We start from the raw sequence: 19784 nt of genomic DNA on the forward strand, positions 1-19784 counted from the left end.
AATGATCATATCTTCTTTCTGGTTTACTTCATTCTCTTATATCATAATCGCTATCATTCTTGCCTTTTGGTGAAGTTGACAAGCCTATTGATTTCGGTTGGCTGCCCATCCCATACTGTTAATGAACGCGAGGAATCCTAAATGATCATATCTTCTTTCTGGTTTACTTCATTCTCTTATATCATAATCGCTATCATTCTCGCCTTTTGGTGAAGTTGACAAGTCCATGGATTTCGGTTGGCTGCCCATCCCATACTGTTTAACAAGCAAAGGCAGAACAACACTCCTAATTTACTATCTTGCAAACTTTAATGGGAAATAAAGGTATGTCTTTTGACATGCGAACCGTCACCACAAGGTTCTTGATCTGTCCAAAATCCCATGGCATGCATGACCACCACATCTTGTCTGGTCCAAATGATTGGAGTTCTCGTGGAAGGAGGCCATGGCATATGCGGAGCTGACAAAGCCAAAGATATCTTATCAACTGCCACCTTCCTATGAGGGGTATCTCCTGCGTGCACACTCAAAGAGAATATATGATTCTTTAACAAAAACAAACAAATCCAGGAAAAACTTCTATCCTGCAGCGGATCTAATCAAGAAATCACAATACTTAAAACTGATTCCTCCTCCAACATGATAAAGAGGACATGACCCTTCAATTGTGGTGAAGGACGGCGCCCTTACAAGATTGAAATCCAAAGTATCATTCATTTACCCCCTTTTTTTCCCCTTACAAGGTCATATATTCTACAATCCCAAGCTTATATTTACAAGTAGCATGATGATTATCCATCGGGAGAACATATCGGAAGAATATATAAAGAGCATAATGACCAACGGAGACAAATGGAGTCAGGTCAACCCAATGGGAGCGGCCTCATTTTAGGTCAACCTGAAGCTTAATGGACATGTAAAGCAAGGCAAGCACTGCCCCTTGGGGAACGGGAGCCAATCTTGCAAGGTTTGCCCCTATCCACATTGCTACCACTACCACTGCAACAAGGTTGCTGTTGTTCTTGCCGCAGAGCCAACTAGTGAAGTGGATTAATATTGATAGCAGAATACCCCCACGACCTCCCATGAACCAAGCAATCACATAGCCCATCTTATATCCAGCATCCAACTGCTTGTCCAGCAATGCAATCAAACTACAAATCGTAAGTGATGCTCGGTATCCTATTATCTTCATCAAGAAAAGGGTGAAGAAGGTGAAGTTTAGCACTTCGCCGAAGGGACCTCTCTCATATTGGGAAGATTCTTGATATGGCTCCCGATGATCATACCATGAATATGCCTTGTTCTGCCTCTCGTAACGCATACGCTGTTTCAATTCTGCCCATCTGTACATCCTTCTGCTTTCATCATGTCCAGAATTCTGGGTCGGGTTTCTCCTCCATGATCTCCCTGTAGCCCTAGGAAAACTCAGTGTCATGTCATATCGGGCCCTTGAGACTTCATCCGACAGCACCTAACATAAGAACAAGAATTTAAGATGTTTAATAACGTTTAGGGAAAAATATTCACTTGCAATAAAATTTTATAAAATGTAGAAAGCAAATTTGTAGCTTACATGCTATACCCTTCATCTAGGTCGCCACACGATAATCAATGGAATCCATAAAAAGCCAAAATCTATAAGAATGTAATGGAAGTCTCAAGACTAAGAACATGTTGACCATCCAAATTATGAAGGAATTGATTGACAAATTTAATTTTAACAACGATGGAAATAAGTACAGAATATTTAAATTGTGACAATAATCATCATCAGAAAATTTAATCCTGTCAGTGGCCAATCCAAATCAAATTTAATAAATCTACAAAATAGTATTCATCAAGTTACAAGAAAAAAAATCCTCAAGGATAGGTATCAGTTCAACGGTTCCGATCAATCTACATCAACTAATTCAACACAAACTAATTATCAAAACTGAAATTAGAACTGGAAAGGAGTCTCAAATCAAAACAGCCCAATCCAAATTCGTTTAGGTTGTCACATCATCAAAACTTGATGAAGTCACTGCAAAAGCACTTTATAAGCCGAAATTTTCATTGCTAGAAGTATCGCACGGTCCTAGATCAAACTGAATCACAGTACACACTAGACTAGTTTAGGAAGAAGAAATTGCCTTAGAACCTAACTGCATGATTAGTGGAGTAGCCATGAACATATATGTGCCAGCTGCCAGGAATCCCTAATTATGTGAACGAAATTTGTATGTGGAAGAAGAAGCCTTTGGACTAACTAGTATCAATCAAATTACAATACTTGGAACGAATTTTCCAGGAACGTGTTGGGGAAGATACTGTTCATCAAGGAAAAACATTATATTAATACCAAAAAAATAAATAGTTATTAGTGACAGAAAAGATCAAAGCAAAAATTTCTGTTCACTTGAGGAAAAACTATTAAGCTACAATACTAGCTGATTTTGATAGTCCAGCAAGGTCATCGTGCTTATAATTCAAGGTGATGTTCAGAACTTAGATATTTTGTTAAGGTATCCCATGCTACTAAAGGACGTTAAACAAGAGGATAAGATGCATATAAACCCAGCATATTCATGCAATGGATATTTAACAACACCAGAAGAAGTACCAAGAATCTTGTGAGTTATAATGTGTCAAAATGAGAGAAAAAAAAAATCCAGAACAGGTAGCAACAATTAGCACAAACGACTACAGCCAAAAAATATGAACTTTGAAATTATATAAGACTGGAGAAACAAAGTTAAGCTGTTGGTCAGGAATCACACCACCCAACCCAACACTATGCATGCACCGTAGCAGATAGATGTTGAAGTGCAGATGATCACCTCATATGCATTGTGGATGCTCTTAAACACCTCATCAGCTTGCAAAGCCTTGCTAACATCAGGATGATACTGCAAAAACAAAAAAAGATCAAAATGTCAATGATAGGCTCATTTTCCAGTGACAATAGAACCATAGCAAGTTTCAAAAAGTGCTAACTGAAGTTAAAAAGAATCACAAGCCACAAAGGTCCAACAAATAATCACAATGTCTAATTTTCTACATGATGCATTTGATGTGATTTGAGAATCCTCAGAAATTGGGGATTTTACTGTGGACAAGAGAGTTGGGAGTGAGAGAAAATTGAGGTTTGAGAGAACCTGCATGTACAAGTTATGGTTGTCTCTGCCTTATCTGGAATAAAGTGTTTACTCATTAACCAAAATAAGTGAATCTTCAGCAAATAAAAACTGTTTTGAATTATTTTTGGTGTTATGATAAATTTGACCACTGAATATTGCCGCCCTCGATTAGTCCCGTCCATGCATGCTGCAATTTACACTGCTGGTACCAACCTACTTTCGAAGCCAACTAGTTGAATAATTGTTAAACTTTAAACAGTTGAATTCTAGTGTCACAAAGTATTTGGCCTGATTTAAGGAACTTCTACTTAGGTGTGAAATAGAAGAGGACCAAATCATCACTGTCCAAAGATGTTAATGGGTTGAGGTTTGACATCCAACGGGAAGTCTCCCTTAGTTTTTCCGACACCATAGAGGAAGCAACTCAACAAGCCCTTAAGATTGAGAAGTATCCCCAACTCTATCCAACTTGTCAAGCGTCTTCTTAGTCTCTCAACAATAGAACTATTTCTCAATCCACCCTAAGTAGTGGCTCTATCAAGCTAAAAATCCCCACTACTAGCAACAGTCCTGGCCCAACCATGAATCGTTCAACTCGTTTAATCATTGATTCTCAAACTAGTTCATCTTCAATCCATTGTAACTATTGTCATAATAAGGGTCACATTACCTCTCGTTGTCCTCAATGTACCCTTACCTTAAAACAAGAACCAAATGATCAAATCGAGGAAGTAGACCAAGCAGTTGAACCTGAAGCCTACTCAGGTGATGAAAATGAACTAGAAATTGAAGATGCCCAAGTAAATGTTGTCCGCATTATTCTCTCTATTGCTAGTGATTCCAATAAATGGAATAAGACAAATATCTTCCAGTCTTTTATCCAATGCGGGGAGAGAACTTGCAACTTGGTTATAGATGAGGGTAGCACAATGAACGTAGTCTCAAAGGTAGAGTCACATCCTACTCCATTTAAAGTAGCCTAGGTTAATAAAACTACTCTACTCGTGACCGAGAGATGCCTAGTACCAATCAAAATGGGTGATTACCAAGATGAGATTTACTATGACTTCCTACCAATAGACGTTGCCCACATTCTTTTAGGTGATCTTGGTTATTCGACCTTGATATTATCAATTATGAAAGAGAAAACACCTATGCCTTTAAATACAAAGACAAAAGCATCATCTCGCAACCTATAAAACCATTAGAAAAGGATAAATCAAGAACTCCCAAATCTCTTCAACAAGCCTCAACCACCAAGGGACTCCACTTACTGGATCTTAAATCTTTTGAAATAGAGAGCCTAGATAACAAATTTTGTGTGGCCATCATTACTAAAGAAATTTCTAACCCTTGCACTATTCTTGACCAAACTCCTGAGATTAAATCCTTATTAGATGAATTTTCTGATGTCATACCCTCGAAATTATCTAGTGAGCTACCACCTTTACGAGAAATCCAATATGCTATTGACCTTGTCCTAGGATTGCAACTCCCTAATATCTTATATTATAGATTAAATCCTAAGGAGAGTCGAGTTAAATAAGCAAGTTAAAGAACTTTCGGCTAAAGGCTTTGTCCGACACAGCCTTAATCCTTACATCGTCCCTACCTTGTTAACCCCTAAGAAAGTGAATCTTGGAGGATGTGTGTCGATAGCCAAGTGATCAACAAAATAACAATCAAATATCGCTACTTGATTCCTTGACTTGAGGATGTGCTAGACCTTCTTGCTAGATCTAGTTGGTTTTCAAAGCTTGACCTAAGAAGCGGATGCCACCACATTCATATTAGACTTGGTGACGAATGGAAAACAACACTCAAAACTCAAGATGGCCTATACAAATGGCTAGTCATACCCTTTGATCTATCCAATGCCCCAAGCACTTTCATGCACTTCATGAACTAAGCTTTACAACCCTACATAAGCAAATTTGTTGTAGTTTACTTTAACAACATCTTGATCTTTAGTAAGACCAAAGAAAATAATTTAGAACATCTTCGATAGGTTCTTACTACCCTTCAAGTTGCTAAGCTTTCTGTTAATCTGAAAAAGTGTTCGTTCATGCAAACCCATGACCTATTCCTAGGCTTCATCATTTCTATCCAAGGTGTTGTCACTGATCCAGAAAAGATCCATGTCATTTTAGAATGGCCTGAGCCTAGAAGAACCCTTTCTGAGGTTCAAAGTTTCCATGGATTAATTTCTTTCTATAGGAGATTGATTAAAGGATTTAATTCTATCATAGCACCTATCACTGATTGCCTAAAGAAAGACGAGTTTTCTTGGATCTTAATCGCTACCAAAACCTTTGCTGAGATCAAAACGAGAATGACCACCGCTTCTGTTCTTAGGAACATTGACTTTCGTAAACCCTTCAAGGTCACTTTTGATGTCTTTGGTATAAGCATAGGTGAAATTATAAGTTAAGAGAGTCAACCTATTGCCTTTTTTTTAGTGAGAAACTCAATGATGCAAAATAACATTATTCTACCCACGATAAAGAATTTGATACAATTGTGCAATGTCTTAGGGATTAGCGATATTAACTTCTACTGCAAGAGTTTGTCTTGTTGTTTGACCTCCAAGCCTTAGGTACTTAAATGCCTAAAAAAAGTTAAATGCACGACATGCCAAGTGGGTTGAGTTTCTTAACAAATACTCTTTTGACACTCAAAACAAAGCTATTGATGCCCTTAATCGAATTTCTACAATCCTATCTACCATGAGTGTCAAGGTTATAGGATTCGAATAATTAAAATAAGAGACTGTCCAGACTTTAGTCACATATATCAAGAAGTCCAAGATTGAAACCTCCATAAACATATGGACTTCATTCATAGGGTTGATTACTTTTTTCAATCTACTAGATTGTGTGTTCCTCGATCCTCCTTTCGAGACTTCTTTATTTGGTAAATGCATAGTGGATTAGCAAGTCACCTAGGCCGAGTCAAAACCATTGCATTAGTCGAGGATAAATTATACTAGCCGTCCTTAAAGCAAGATGTTGCTCAAGTTGTATCGCAGTGTTGCACTAGTCAAATTGTCAATACTCATAAACACTACTGGTCTATACACCCATTGCTCATTCCACATTTACCACGGCACCCATTGCGTTCGCCTTGAGAGATTCCCTAAAAATTCATTCAAGAAGTTGTATGCCCGGGCCATTGATTCTTTCCCCATTATCCAAAAAATGAAATCTAATGCATATATGCTCAATTTGCCTTCTGACTTAAATATTAATCAAGTTTTCAATGTGGTGGATTAACTCCATATCATGGTACTTTTGAGCCTCCTTCTCTGTTTAGCAGTGTTCCTATAGGTGATAATCCTCCCAAAGCACCAATTCTCTTATAACACAATGATGACATAGAGGCTATTCTTGATTATTGTCTTGTTACGTCTGCTACTAGCAACACTCGACACTTTCTTGTCAAGTGACGTGATTGTCCAACTTCCGATGCCACTTAGATTACTTTAGAGAAATTTGGTGATCATGCACCAGACTTGGATCACTACCTCGCAGATCACTCTTCGGAGTCGAGTTCTTTTCCACAAGGGAAGAATAATGAAGAATCATCTAGCTTTACAAAGGATTTCAGAAAAGTTTATTGTAGGCAAAGAAATCAACAAAAAGTTTAGTTAGCCTAGAAATTCTAAGAGTCGTGTTGAAAATTAAAAAGTCTTTTGGTCTTTCTAGGGACTCCTTTTGTATTAAATGCACTCTTATACTAAGTGTACTCATTTACTTTTTAGGTATTGTAGAAGTCACATTTTGGATTTCTAAAAGGTATACTAATTCCCTAGGAGATTACTCTTGGGAATCATTGCTTCATTGATTACACCAGTCATTTCAATAGGCGCTCGGGCGAGGCGAGGCCCGAGCGCCTCGCTTCATGTCTAGGCGTCTCACTTCAAAGAGGCACCGCCTAGGCGCTCGCCCGAGCCTAGGCGTCGAGCGCTTCAGGCGAGTGCCTGGGTTAAACCAGGTGACCGAACCAGACTTTTAGGTCTGGTTGGTCTCCGGTGCCTTAGTTGGTTCGATTTTTAGGTCTAATATCATGCTCCCTTTCGCGTTGTCCCCGACTTCCCCAACCCTAACACTCGCGATTTTACCGTCGAGATTTCTTCTCCTCTATCGCTGCTCGCTGCTGACACTATCGCTGCTAGTTGCTATTGTCGCTACTCGCCGCTGCCACAATCGTTGCTCGCCGACTGCTCGCCGTTGTCACAATCGCTGCTCGTCGTTGCTGTCGTTGCTCGCCGTTGTTGTTGTCGCTCGCAGCTCCCGCTCCCACTCCCGCTGTCGCTCACTACCGCTGTCGTTGCTTCAGCAGCCTCGGTCTTCTCACACTCTTCTCATTATACTCTTGACAGTATATTAACAGTATACTGCTAATTGTATACTAATAATATTATTTTTATTTATTAGATTACTAATATATTATTTTGATTTTAATACTATTAATTTTTATTTATTTAATAGTATATTTTTTATTTAAAAAATAAAAAATATACTATTATGATTTATTTATTTATTGTGATTTTGTACCTAATTTTCTTAATTTAATAGCATATTTTTATTTAAATAATTATATTTATTAATTATATTATATTTTTTATATTTTAGTACCTCGTTTCGCTCGGGCGAGCGCTTGGGCGAGCGCCTAACGCCTTAGGCGTTTTTGGACCTTATTGCCTTTTGACGCTTAGCGCTTTTTAAATCACTGGATTATACTAAAGCTCCTAAACCCCTATAAAAAGTGGAGCTTGTTAACGGATGACTTACTTCAGATTTGAATAAAAAACATTGCATCTTTTCTAGTCTCCTACTCTCACTTTTCTCTTTCTTTCTCTCTACTTTCCTACTTTGTTCTACATCAGATATGTTAGCACAAGGATATGGGTTTAACCTTTTCCTTAGTTGTTGCTAGCAATTTCTGCTTCCCATGCTCATTTGGTTTGATATCATGTTAATGGTATTTATGTTGGAAATTCTCTCTTAGCTGTTAAAACTGGTTTGTAAGATATCATACTTTAAGGGGACTTTTAAGAGGGTTACAATATTTCTAGGTCAAGCAGTCAGTAAGGTGCTGTTATGTGCTAGTTTTACTTGTATAATGTCTAGTCTGTAGTGGTTGTTCTGCATTACTGTATACCACCCTGTATAGAACCAAGCTGCTAAGTACAGAAACATGCAGGTCCCATGAGACGGCTTGAGAGGCACCAACCTATACACATTCAGAATGATGGACCAAAATTTTGCTCGAATAGGTCTGACTGAGTATTTTATCAGTCTGAGGAGGAATCAGTATTGGGACCAAGCATAGCCAGAAATACCAGTCCATATAAGGCGTTTCACACAATATGATTACAAACAAGAGTACTGCCCAATTTTGACCTGTATGTCTAGGTTTATCAGGTGGTTAGCCTCTTGACTAGATCCAACCCACCCCTCCCACTCCCCCCCAATAGAAGACTCTTCCCCCTTTTCTTCATTTTAAACCCTTGTTCTCGCTCTCAAACTTCTTCTTTCTCATATTAACAAAATCAAGCTTCAACCTCAAGATATATAGGATGTTTTCTCCAAAGGTAAATTCCCCTAATTTCTTTTTTTGCTTAGTTTTACTTTTGGAAGCCCTGGCTGATGCTTTGTTTTGTGCTTTTCCATGATTTTGCTCATGATCTCATGGTTAGATCCATGTTTAATTTTCTACATCTAGATAACATATTTGTTTAAATCCTTGCATACTGACTACTAAACAAACTGTGTGAATACGTTACCATGTATGCTACGACTAAAATACATTTCTTAACTTATTGATCTAGTGTACACTCTCTAACATAACAACAATAGTAGTGATAGGGAATATAAAATCAGTTGGCCTCCATTTGCCACGTCAATGCCATATTAGGCCAACACCCTCTTGTCTACAAAGATCGAAGCCCAAAAGGCAGCTCGGGTCAGTTACCGAGTTGCCAAGCTACCTTCTCGGTGGAATATTCACGGAATATTCGCAGAAGACTAGAAGGCAGTACAGGTCGGTTATGAACTAGCTCTCTTGTGGAATATTCGTAGGAATATTCCCATAAGACCAAAAGGTAGTTCGGGTCAGTTACGAACCGACTTCCCTACGAAATATTCTAAGAATATTTCAAGAAGATCAAAAGGTAGTTCGGGACGATTATGAACTGCCTTCTCTACAGGATCTTCACAAGATATTCTCCCCTCTTGAGATTAGTATAAAAATACACCCTTAACTCCAGATTAGGGAGGGGTAAAAAAAGAAGAGAGTATGTGAAACTAAGTACTAACTTAAGCGTCAGAGGAACCGGCTCGGGAAACCCCTCCCGACCTTGATCTTCGTATAGGAACGAGGCTAGAGAAACCTCACTCTACCCCGAATGGCTCCTTGTATACGGATTAGGGCCACGTCGTACTGTCACAGATATCAACCACATTTTTCCCTAACATTTTGGTGCTAGAGGGAGGGCCCGATATCGCAAAGGCATTCGCGGGCCGACCCTATCTGTGAACATCTGGGTGAGGCACTACCTCCAACCCATGATACTTTCACTCAGACAGGATAGCAACCACACTTCTCCCACATAGATACATCCACTGCGCTGCAAGTACCACTACAGTACTGGTGTTCGCTTAACGACCCTAGACCTTCATCTCCATGAGTCTCGACTGACCATCTTCTCATTCCTATCGAGGCATTCTTGAATTTCACCCAACAGATGCAAGCACTAGCTGACATAATACAGGCGGTCGCCTCGCTCCTACCTCGGTCAGACCAGCAAATGACACCACTATCACAACCACTGACAACAGTTCCTCAACCACCGATGTTAGTGTCCGCTGGGATCCTTCTGCCCGACGAACTGCCAGCCCCTCTCGAGCATCCACGACCTATCGAACTACCAGTTCAGAGAGCTCCCTGCTCTCCAACCATAGAATTCGATAGGCTACCCCGCCACCGCTCTCTTCCGCTTGAGTCTGAGACCCACTCGATTGACTCAACGACTAACTCCTTGAAGATCCGACTCTACGAGAGTCACCCACCATGTGGAGGAAGAGGCCGGGACCCCTTCCATCCTTAAGACTATCGGAAGACAACGTATGAACTTCGATCGACTGATGGTCAATAGACTGGGAGGAACTCGTATGAGAAGGTAGAGACATTCCAACCTGAGTTGCGAGACCAGGCATCGGATAACCGAAGGATGGGCTTACTTCTTTTAGAACCGAAGCCAAGAAGAAGGCTCCCGAGGTTAGGGCTCGAACCATGGAATGAGGCCCACCAAACCAAACAAATGAGGTTTATAAATGCAGGATGACTCCTCTCCTCCCAGGATTCATACAAATGTCCCTTCGGGATCACATCAAAGGGACATTGCTCTGCTGGTGAGATGCCAAAATAGGAAAAAATATCCTATTGACTACTGGGATGCGGGAGAATCTCGGAAAATCCGCCTTTGTCGTTGGGGCACTAACCAAGGAGGATATGATGGAATCCCCCTCTCTCCTCCAGCATTAAAAGGGCAATCGAGGAGTCTCCCTCGAGACGCATGCCCTCTCTCTCTCCCTCTCTTTTCCCCTATAATTTTGTAAAACACCAATCGAGGAGGATATGAAAAGATACTCTTGATGCCATCTATGGAATCTAGCCCATGACTACGTGGCCCCAATTAAGGCAAGTTGATCTTCCACACCCCCACGAAGTCACCTTCCACGACCAAGATAAAGCATGTTCTCGGGATTATTTCGATAAGGCGCATGAGTCGGGGCAAACCCAACCCGCAAAAGAAGAAATTCACTACGGTGGAAAAATGTGCCAGGAAGACACTTAAGGCGCGTGAGTTGAGCAAACCCGACCCACATAAGAAGAAATCCGCTATGACTAAAAAATAAGCTAGGAAGGTGCCTAAGGCACGTGAGTCGGGCAAGCCCAACACGTGTAAGAAGAAATCCGCTATAGCAAAAAAACGGACCAAGAAGGTGCATGTTGTTACCCAAGTACCGTCGACCATGAGTCAGCATGACTTGGTCTTGTCCCAAAGGTGCGCGGTCACCTAAGGAACCCTTGTGGCAACCCCAAGGGTTGGTTGATGCAACACCGAGGTGTCTGAGGTGGCTCCGAGGTGGTTTCCGAGGATATAAGGTGGTTACGAGGTGGCTTCCGAGGGTCCATGGTGGTCTCGAGGTTGGGCCGAGGTGGATTTCAATCTCCTCGATGGGATCCTGCATAGAGGTCAACGTCAGGGGAGTTTCTTGACCCGACCCTCCAATGCTTAAGTTAGCTCTTTTGGGGTTGTGTAGAATGTGAAGGGTTTTGGAGAGAGGTCTGACCCCTAGGCAGGCGTCGAGGGTCGGCTTTTATACCTGGACGGTCGATGGAACCATTTGTAACCATCGTAGCACCCTCCCTTTGGCATTTTATCCACAGAGGCGATAGGCCCAAACGGCCTCTTGCGGGCTATTGTCCACTGTTAGGACTCTAGCTTGAAGAGTCCTAATTGAGAGGGACATTCATGTAAAAATGTTAGGACTCTAGCTAGGAGAGTCCTAATTGAGAGGGACATTCTGTTAGGACTCTAGCTAGGAGAGTCCTAATTGTGAGGGGCATTCATGTAGGAGGTTTTTCTTAGAGAAGAATTAGGAGTTGTAAGGGAATAGGAGTCTTGAGTAGGAGTTCTATTAGGAGTTGGTTAGAAGTAAGAGTCTTAAGTAGGAGTCCTATTAGGAGTTAGGGTTTAGAAGCCCTATAAATAACCATGTATTCCTTCTCTTTTTATAAGCAATAGATGAATCTTTTCTACAGCCTTTGAGCAGCAACTTGGAGGGAGAAACCTCTATAGAGTTCCAAGGAGGCCGATCCCCTAAAGAGATCAACCCCAAGTTTAGAATCTGCAAGGGTTCTAACACCTGGTATCAGAGCAGCGTTCTTGGCGTCTCGCTGCCCTTCCACAGCCATCCATCAACCCTCTACAACCATCCAAAGCAATTCCCAAAATTGCTTAAAAGATCGTCACCGAATTCCGTCATCATCTCCACCACCACGGATCATCCTTTGATCTCCCCGTGAATTGCAACAGGTTCTGGTTTCCTACCTTACTGCTGCTGCAATTTAGTTATCCTTATTCGAAAATCCAAAAAAACAAAAAATCGTTCCTATATTGCTGCATAAACTTTTCGTCACAAAGTTTTCATCTCTACGACGAAAGATACATTGCAGAATTCCAACCGCATAGCACCATCTGTTTGATCTTGCTACTGTGCTTTTTCTATCCAAATTTCTACGAAATTTTTATGACATCTTTGACACTTCTTAACAGTGGATTTCCCTTTGGTTTCATCAAAAAATTCTCAATATAAACTACTGATCTTTTATGTCCAATCTGCTGCACTTGAATTGCAGAATTCAAGCCGCATAGCACCATCTGTTTGATCTTGCTACTGTGCTTTTTCTATCCAAATTTCTACGAAATTTTCATGACATCTTTGACACTTCCTAACAGTAGATTTCTCTTTGGTTTCATCGAAAAATTCTCAATATAAACTACTGATCTTTTTTGTCCAATCTGCTGCACTTGAAAATCTATGCTGCAGAAAATTTCAGCTGCATATCATTGCCTTAACCCATCTATTTGCAATATTTTTTGAATGAAATTTCTTATACACTTCATAGATCATCTTGGCTTCCATCTAAGATTGATCTATTAAGAAATTCATCTCTAAAAATGATTTTATGTTGCTGTAAATTTTCATCGTAACCCGCTGAAATTTTTCGACGATAATTCTGCAATTGCAACTTGCACCAATTTCCTTGCTGTTATACTGCCGAAATTTTCTTGATTAAATTAGATATCCTTGCTGCAATATAAATTGTGATTTTGCTATCAATTCCCTCCTCAATTCTCTCAAGTTTTTGGTGGAAATTACGTCGAGAAACCGTTGTTTCTTCGACGACAATTCTACTCTTACAAGACAGCACATACTTGCTGCAACTTCCACGGATTTCTGTCAAACCTTTGCTACCATCTACCACAGATCCAAAACTTTCATCCACAGCCCTAAAACTCTACTAAACCACACCCTCAAACTGCACCCAAAACAGCCACAAAACAAGCCTAAACCGCAGCCTACATCCACTAATCCACCAACCCTTTCGACCATCACTTCTCTCAACCTATACATGCCTTTAACCTGACAACAAAAGAGAGATCTTAACATCATAGATTTGGAGGCATATACTATGGCATCTAAGGAGGCAATCGATGCTAAATTCAAAGCCTTGGAGGCGCGAATGGAGGATAAGATTCGGACGCTCTTTACCGAACTCAGATTGGGCCGACTACTAAGCCCGAAGAAATCACATCAAGGAGAGAGCTTTGCCCAATCACACCAAGCCCGAAGATATGACTTCCAAGAGAGGGGAAGCTCTATGACCAACCCCAACTATCCATGCATGAGAGTGGACTTCCCTAGATGGGAAGAAGGAGACCCGATTGGTTGGATCTCGCGCGCGGAGCGATATTTTCGGTACCACAAAACCGCGGATGTATCTATGGTGAAAATTGCAGCTATACATCTTGAAGGGGATGCTATACAGTGGTTTGACTGGTTTGAACATACTTATGGAGTCCTTTCATGGCGACAATTCAAAGAAGGACTGCTGATTCGCTTCAGACCAACCGATTACGAGAATATTGACGAACAACTAGCAAAGATCCAACAAACCTCCACCATTCAGGAGTACCAAACCAAGTTTGAAAGGTTATCTAATCAAACTCATGATTGGTCTCAAAAACAGCTATTGTGGACCTTCATTGAGGGCTTGAAGCCAGAGATCCGAGGAGAAGTTAAAGCGCGACAGCCGTATACGCTTATGGCAGCCATCTCTTTCGCACGACATCAAGAGGAGCAATTGAACCATGAAGCTTGGAGGACTAGGGTCTCTCCTCAACCTGTAATATTGAAGCCCTTAGCCCCCCCTACTGTCGACCAAGTCCCTACACTAAAGAGGTTAACAAGAGAAGAGCTTCGGGAGCGATATGCGAAGGGGTTATGTTGGCATTGTGACGAGCCGTGGAGCCGTGAGCATCGCTGTAGTAAAGGGGGACTTCTTATGATTGAACCGATAGAAGAAGAGGTCATTGAACATCCAAAAGAGAGCCTTGAACATGAAGAAGAAGATGCAGAAGAAGAGCCACAACCGACCGAAGTTACGGTACATACACTAGCTAGCTACTCAAACCCGCAAACGATGAAAATTGGAGGCCTTCTCAAACAACAACCAATCACTGTTCTCATCGACACGGGCAGTACTACTAACTTCCTAAATAATAAGCTTGCTGTTCGGATATCATTACCTATCGAGAATCGCTGCAGGTTTGATGTTAAGGTCACCGACGGACGAATTTTGAATTGTGATCATAGGCGCTTGCAGGAGAAACTATTGCTGCAGGACCAAGAGATAATTGCAGATTTCTTCCTTCTCCCTCTTAACAATCATGAGGCCATGCTCAGAATTAAATGGTTGACAACATTAGGTGATATTTCTTGGAATTTTATGAAACTAATTATGAAATTTTACAGTAAGGAGAAACAGGTGACATTGCACGAGAAACGTGGGGGCGACATAACAATGATTTGCACACAACAAATGGAGAATGTTTTGCATAAAGCATGCAGCGGCTTTTTGGTACAACTTGAGCAGCAAACTAAGGGAGAGCCAACAGAATTTGAAGATCCAAATCTACTTCCTTTGCTTACTGAATTTTCAAATATATTTGACGAACCGCGCAACCTACCTCTTACCTGTCGGCATGATCATTGTATAATGATTCTTCCAGGAAAATCTTCAGTAAATGCTAAGCCATATCAGTATCCACATCTCCAGAAGGATGAAATAGAAAGGATTATAAAAGAGATGCTCGAAACAGGAGTTATTCGGCCAAGTTGCAACCTCTACTCTTCGCCGGTGCTACTTGTACGCAAGAAGGACGGAACAAGGCGAATATGTGTTGATTACCGAGCTCTCAATGGCATAATCATCAAGGACAAATACTTTATTCCAATAGTAGATGAATTGCTAGATGAAAGGGAGCACAAATCTTTACAAAGCTGGACCTTTGATCCGGGTATCATCAAATACGAGCATGCGAAGAAGACATACGGAAAACCACCTTTTGAACACACAACAACCATGAATTTTTGCTTTCTTCAACAAAAGGTGGAATATCTTGGGCATATCATATCAGAGGAAGGTGTGGCAGTGGACCCCTTCAAAATTGGAGTAATGCAAAACTGGCCGACCTTGAGAAACATAAAATTGCTACATGGCTTTCTGGGTTTAACAGGCTACTACCGCAAGTTCGTGAAAAACTATGGAAAGATCAGTGCACCACTTACTTCCTTACTAGAAAAAGATGTCTTTCAATGGTTGGACAGAACCTCCGCTGCCTTCGACAAACTTAAGGCAGCCATGACGACGACGCCGGTGCTAACACTACCAGATTTCAACCGACCCTTCATTATTGAGGCCGACACATCTGGAGTCAGAATTGGAGCCATTCTCATGCAAGATGGTCGACAACTCGCATACACTAGCAAGGCATTATCTCCCTCCGATCAAAATATGTCAACATATGATAAGGAGATGCTCGCCATTGTGCGCGCAGCAACGAGGTGGAGATTGTACTTGATCAGGCGATACTTTCAAATCAAGACCGACCATAAAAGCCTAAAATATCTCTTGGAGCAGAAGATATCTTCCCCCGAGCAACAAAAATGGGTAACAAAACTTCTTGGATTTGATTTTGAAATAACTTACAAAAAGGGGAAAGAGAATGTTCTTGCAGATGCGCTTTCGCAGCTACCCGAGCAAGTTGAAGTTTCGACCGTTTCACTTCCGACCAGCGACTTCCTTGAGGATATTAAGATGGAATGGCAGGAAGATTTAGATACTAGTAAGATTATCAAAAAATTGGAGGAAGCACCAAGCCCCATGGCTCATTACAATTGGGACTCAAAAGAATTACACTATAAGGGAGGCATTGTGCTTGTGAGAAATTCTACTTCGATCTTCAATAGCAGATTTTGGACAAAGTTATTCTATATGCAGGGTACTAAATTGAAAAGGAGTACGACATATCACCCACAAACCAACAGCCAACCGGAAGTTTTAAACAAGTGCTTGGAGACAGCCCAAAGCCACCCACCAAATATGACTACCCAAAGAGAACTCGAGACCCAGCCAAGTGCCATTATTGATCGACGGATCGTGACTCGACGACGACGACTCACTAATGAAGTGCTAATACAGTGGGCGAACCTACCAAAAGAAGATGCCACTTGGGAGAACTATGACGACTTGAAGATCAAATTCCCAGAATTCATGAATCATTAGCCTCGAGGACAAGGCTGATTTGAACAGGGCGGGTCTGTTAGGACTCTAGCTTGGAGAGTCCTAATTGAGAGGGACATTCATGTAAAAATGTTAGGACTCTAGCTAGGAGAGTCCTAATTGAGAGGGACATTCTGTTAGGACTCTAGCTAGGAGAGTCCTAATTGTGAGGGGCATTCATGTAGGAGGTTTTTCTTAGAGAAGAATTAGGAGTTGTAAGGGAATAGGAGTCTTGAGTAGGAGTTCTATTAGGAGTTGGTTAGAAGTAAGAGTCTTAAGTAGGAGTCCTATTAGGAGTTAGGGTTTAGAAGCCCTATAAATAGCCATGTATTCCTTCTCTTTTCATAAGCAATAGATGAATCTTTTCTGCAGCCTTTGAGCAGCAACTTGGAGGGAGGAACCCCTATAGAGTTCCAAGGAGGCCGATCCCCTAAAGAGATTAACCCCAAGTTTAGAATCTGCAAGGGTTCTAACATCCACGTAGGCCGACTGAGGGGGAACAAGCCTCAGTGGCCATCCGAGGACCACTATCCACGGAGGCCAACAGGATCGGCCCGAATAGCCTCACGAGGACTGTTGTCCGCGAGGGCCAATAGGCTATTATTGCCCCGACGTCGCTGCCGAGTGGGGGAGTGATTTGGCCCTTATCCTCCACATCGACATCTTGGTGGCGGCCGACTGGCGGGCTGGTCTTGTTGTCAAAATATCCCTTATCAACGTTTAAGGCGCGTGAGTCAGGGAAATCTGACCTGCGTAAGAAGAAACCTGCTATGACGGAAAAACAGGACAAGAAGGTGCCCAAGGCGCATGAGTCAGGCAAACCCGACCTGCATAATAATGAATCCGTTATGGCGAAAAAATGGGTTAGGAAGGTGCCCAAGGCATGAGTTGGGCACACCTAACCCGCGTAAGAAGAAATCTGCTATAACTGAAAAACGAGCTAGGAAGGCACCCAAGGTGCGAGTCGAGCACACCCAACCCGCGTAAGAAAAAATCTGCTACAGTAAAAAAAAATCAAATTAGGAAGGCGCCCAAGACATGTGAGTGGGGAAAACCTGACCCACATAAGAAAAACTCTGCTACAACAAAAAATCGAACCAAGAAAAGTACATAAGATGCACGAGGTATGAAAACTCGACCCACGCCTGATAAAATCTGCTATAGAGGTACAAGGAGAAAAAACATAAAGACCAAGAAGATGTGCTCCGAACCCTAGAAACTTTGAAGCATGCCTTCGGGGAGACAAATGATAATAATATAAAATTAGCTATCCACCATTCGCCACGTCAATGTCATATCAGGCTAACACCCTCCTGTCCACAAAGATCGAAGCCTAAAAGGCAGCTCAAGTCAGTTACCGAGTTGTCAAGCTGCCTCCTCAACAATATATACGGAATATTCGTAGAAGACCAAATGGTAGTTCAAGTTGGTTACGAACCGACTTCCCTACAAAATATTCGTAGGAAATATTCTCAAAAGGCAGTTCGTGTCGGTTACGAACTGACTCCCCTACGAAATATTAGTAGGAATATTTCCAGAAGACCAGAAGGTAGTTCAGGTTGGTTACGAACAGACAACCCTATGGAATATTCGTAGGAATATTTCAGGAAGATCAGAAGGAACTACCTTCTTCACAAGATTTTCACAAGATATTCTCCCCCTTTGAGGTTAGTATAAAAATACACCCTTAGGTCCAGATTAGAGAGGAAGAAAAAATAGGAGAGAAGGTGCAACTAAGTACTAACTTAAGCTTTAGAAGGACTAGCTCGGGAAACCCCTCCCGATCTCAATCTTTGTGCAGGAATAAGGCTAGAGAAACCCTGCTCTATCTCAGAAGGCTCCTCGCATATGGATCAGAGCCACATCGTACTGACACAGACATTAACAATATTTTTCCCTAACAAGTAGTAATAATTTTAAATAAAAAAAGATTAAGTAAATAATAACAACAATAATACGACATAATGCTTTTCAAATAACTATATCATGTTCATGATTATTTGCCTCAAGTTATCACAATATATGCTCTTGTCAAATTCTGTACAAGAACGACCCTCAAAAAGTGATTCTTGAGCCATTTCATCACCACATGGTTTTAAAGTATTAGTTCTTTGAATAGGAATTTTACTCCAATAATATGTTTTAATAACCCTAACCAAAAGAAAGCAGTCACGAGAATGTCTTAATGTTGGAAGTTCGCTCCAAGAACATGTTTTAACAATTCTAATCACTAGTGGACAGTCATAAAAGCGACGGATTCTTTCTCCTATTTGATCATCAAGCAGTAAGCTAAATGATATTATCCAGCTGCATCAGAAATGGGTGTCCAGGACAATCATTTTCGTTTTATAAATGAACGAGAGAATATAATTAATGATTAAGAATGATGAGAAGGAAAAATAAGAATCAAGACATTTCCACGAGTTCTTTCAAGGGGAATCCATCGATGAGAAGAAATCGTGGACCTTTCTGGCGAGGAGACGGTAGGCCCGCTTAATCTCGGCGGCGGAGGCGCTCCGAGGGAGGCCAAGGACGGCATAGTGATCCTGTTCACTGCCGTTTCCCGCTCCCGGAGCGGCTGCCGCGGCCGCCACATGGCCGGTCCGTTCGGCCAGCCTCCGGCCGTGGTCGGAGGCCCATGCCCAAAGGCCCACGAAGGCGATCGGGCTTCGGGGAGCGAGGAAGACCCGCCCGCTGCCGCTTGCGCCAGCGGCTGAGGAGGAGGTGGCGGTGGTGCTCGGGCCCAGCGGCATGTAGGAGGAGGGCATGGTCGCGACTTCAGCAACCCACCCCGGCCTCCTCCGCCACTAGTACTCTTATAGATAGTTGCACATTATTTGAGGTATAGATCGTTAACTGGCCAACCATGTAACTAGGTTATGTCAGGTTTGACCGGATTGAATCGGATGAATCGAGTCAAAACTTGATTGAGTCAAATAAATTGAAAACATTTAACCAATATGTGGGTGAAGATATAGCTGGGATTAAACCAGTAAAAATGCAACAGAATAACAACTAATGTGAAATTAGGATTTCTTACATTTTTTTTTGTCCGTTGCAAACGTTAACAGCCAAATCAAAAAATTTGGCCTAAAATAGAAAATCCTCCACTAAAAGTTTAAACAAAAGGATTCATGTAAATAAATTATTGTATATATATATATATTTATTTATTTATTTATATATATATTATATATGTATGTATGTATATATATATATATCTATGTATATATATGTATGTAT

General features: G+C 41.3%; 1 protein-coding gene across 1 annotated transcript; it reads right to left on the bottom strand.

Annotated features, from left to right (window-relative positions):
- Positions 1 to 596: 596 nt before the first annotated feature.
- Positions 597 to 19371, bottom strand: LOC103981812 (uncharacterized). Its single transcript, XM_009398554.3, has 3 exons — positions 19007 to 19371; positions 2823 to 2891; positions 597 to 1474 (listed from the first exon to the last, which is right to left on the bottom strand). The coding sequence occupies exons 1-3, from the start codon at positions 19307 to 19309 to the stop codon at positions 884 to 886; spliced, it is 963 nt and encodes a 320-aa protein (XP_009396829.2). The 5' UTR covers positions 19310 to 19371; the 3' UTR covers positions 597 to 883.
- Positions 19372 to 19784: the final 413 nt, after the last annotated feature.

The sequence above is a fragment of the Musa acuminata genome, chromosome BXJ3-4, assembly GCF_036884655.1.
Source record: "Musa acuminata AAA Group cultivar baxijiao chromosome BXJ3-4, Cavendish_Baxijiao_AAA, whole genome shotgun sequence".
In the NCBI taxonomy this organism is placed as follows: domain Eukaryota; kingdom Viridiplantae; phylum Streptophyta; class Magnoliopsida; order Zingiberales; family Musaceae; genus Musa; species Musa acuminata.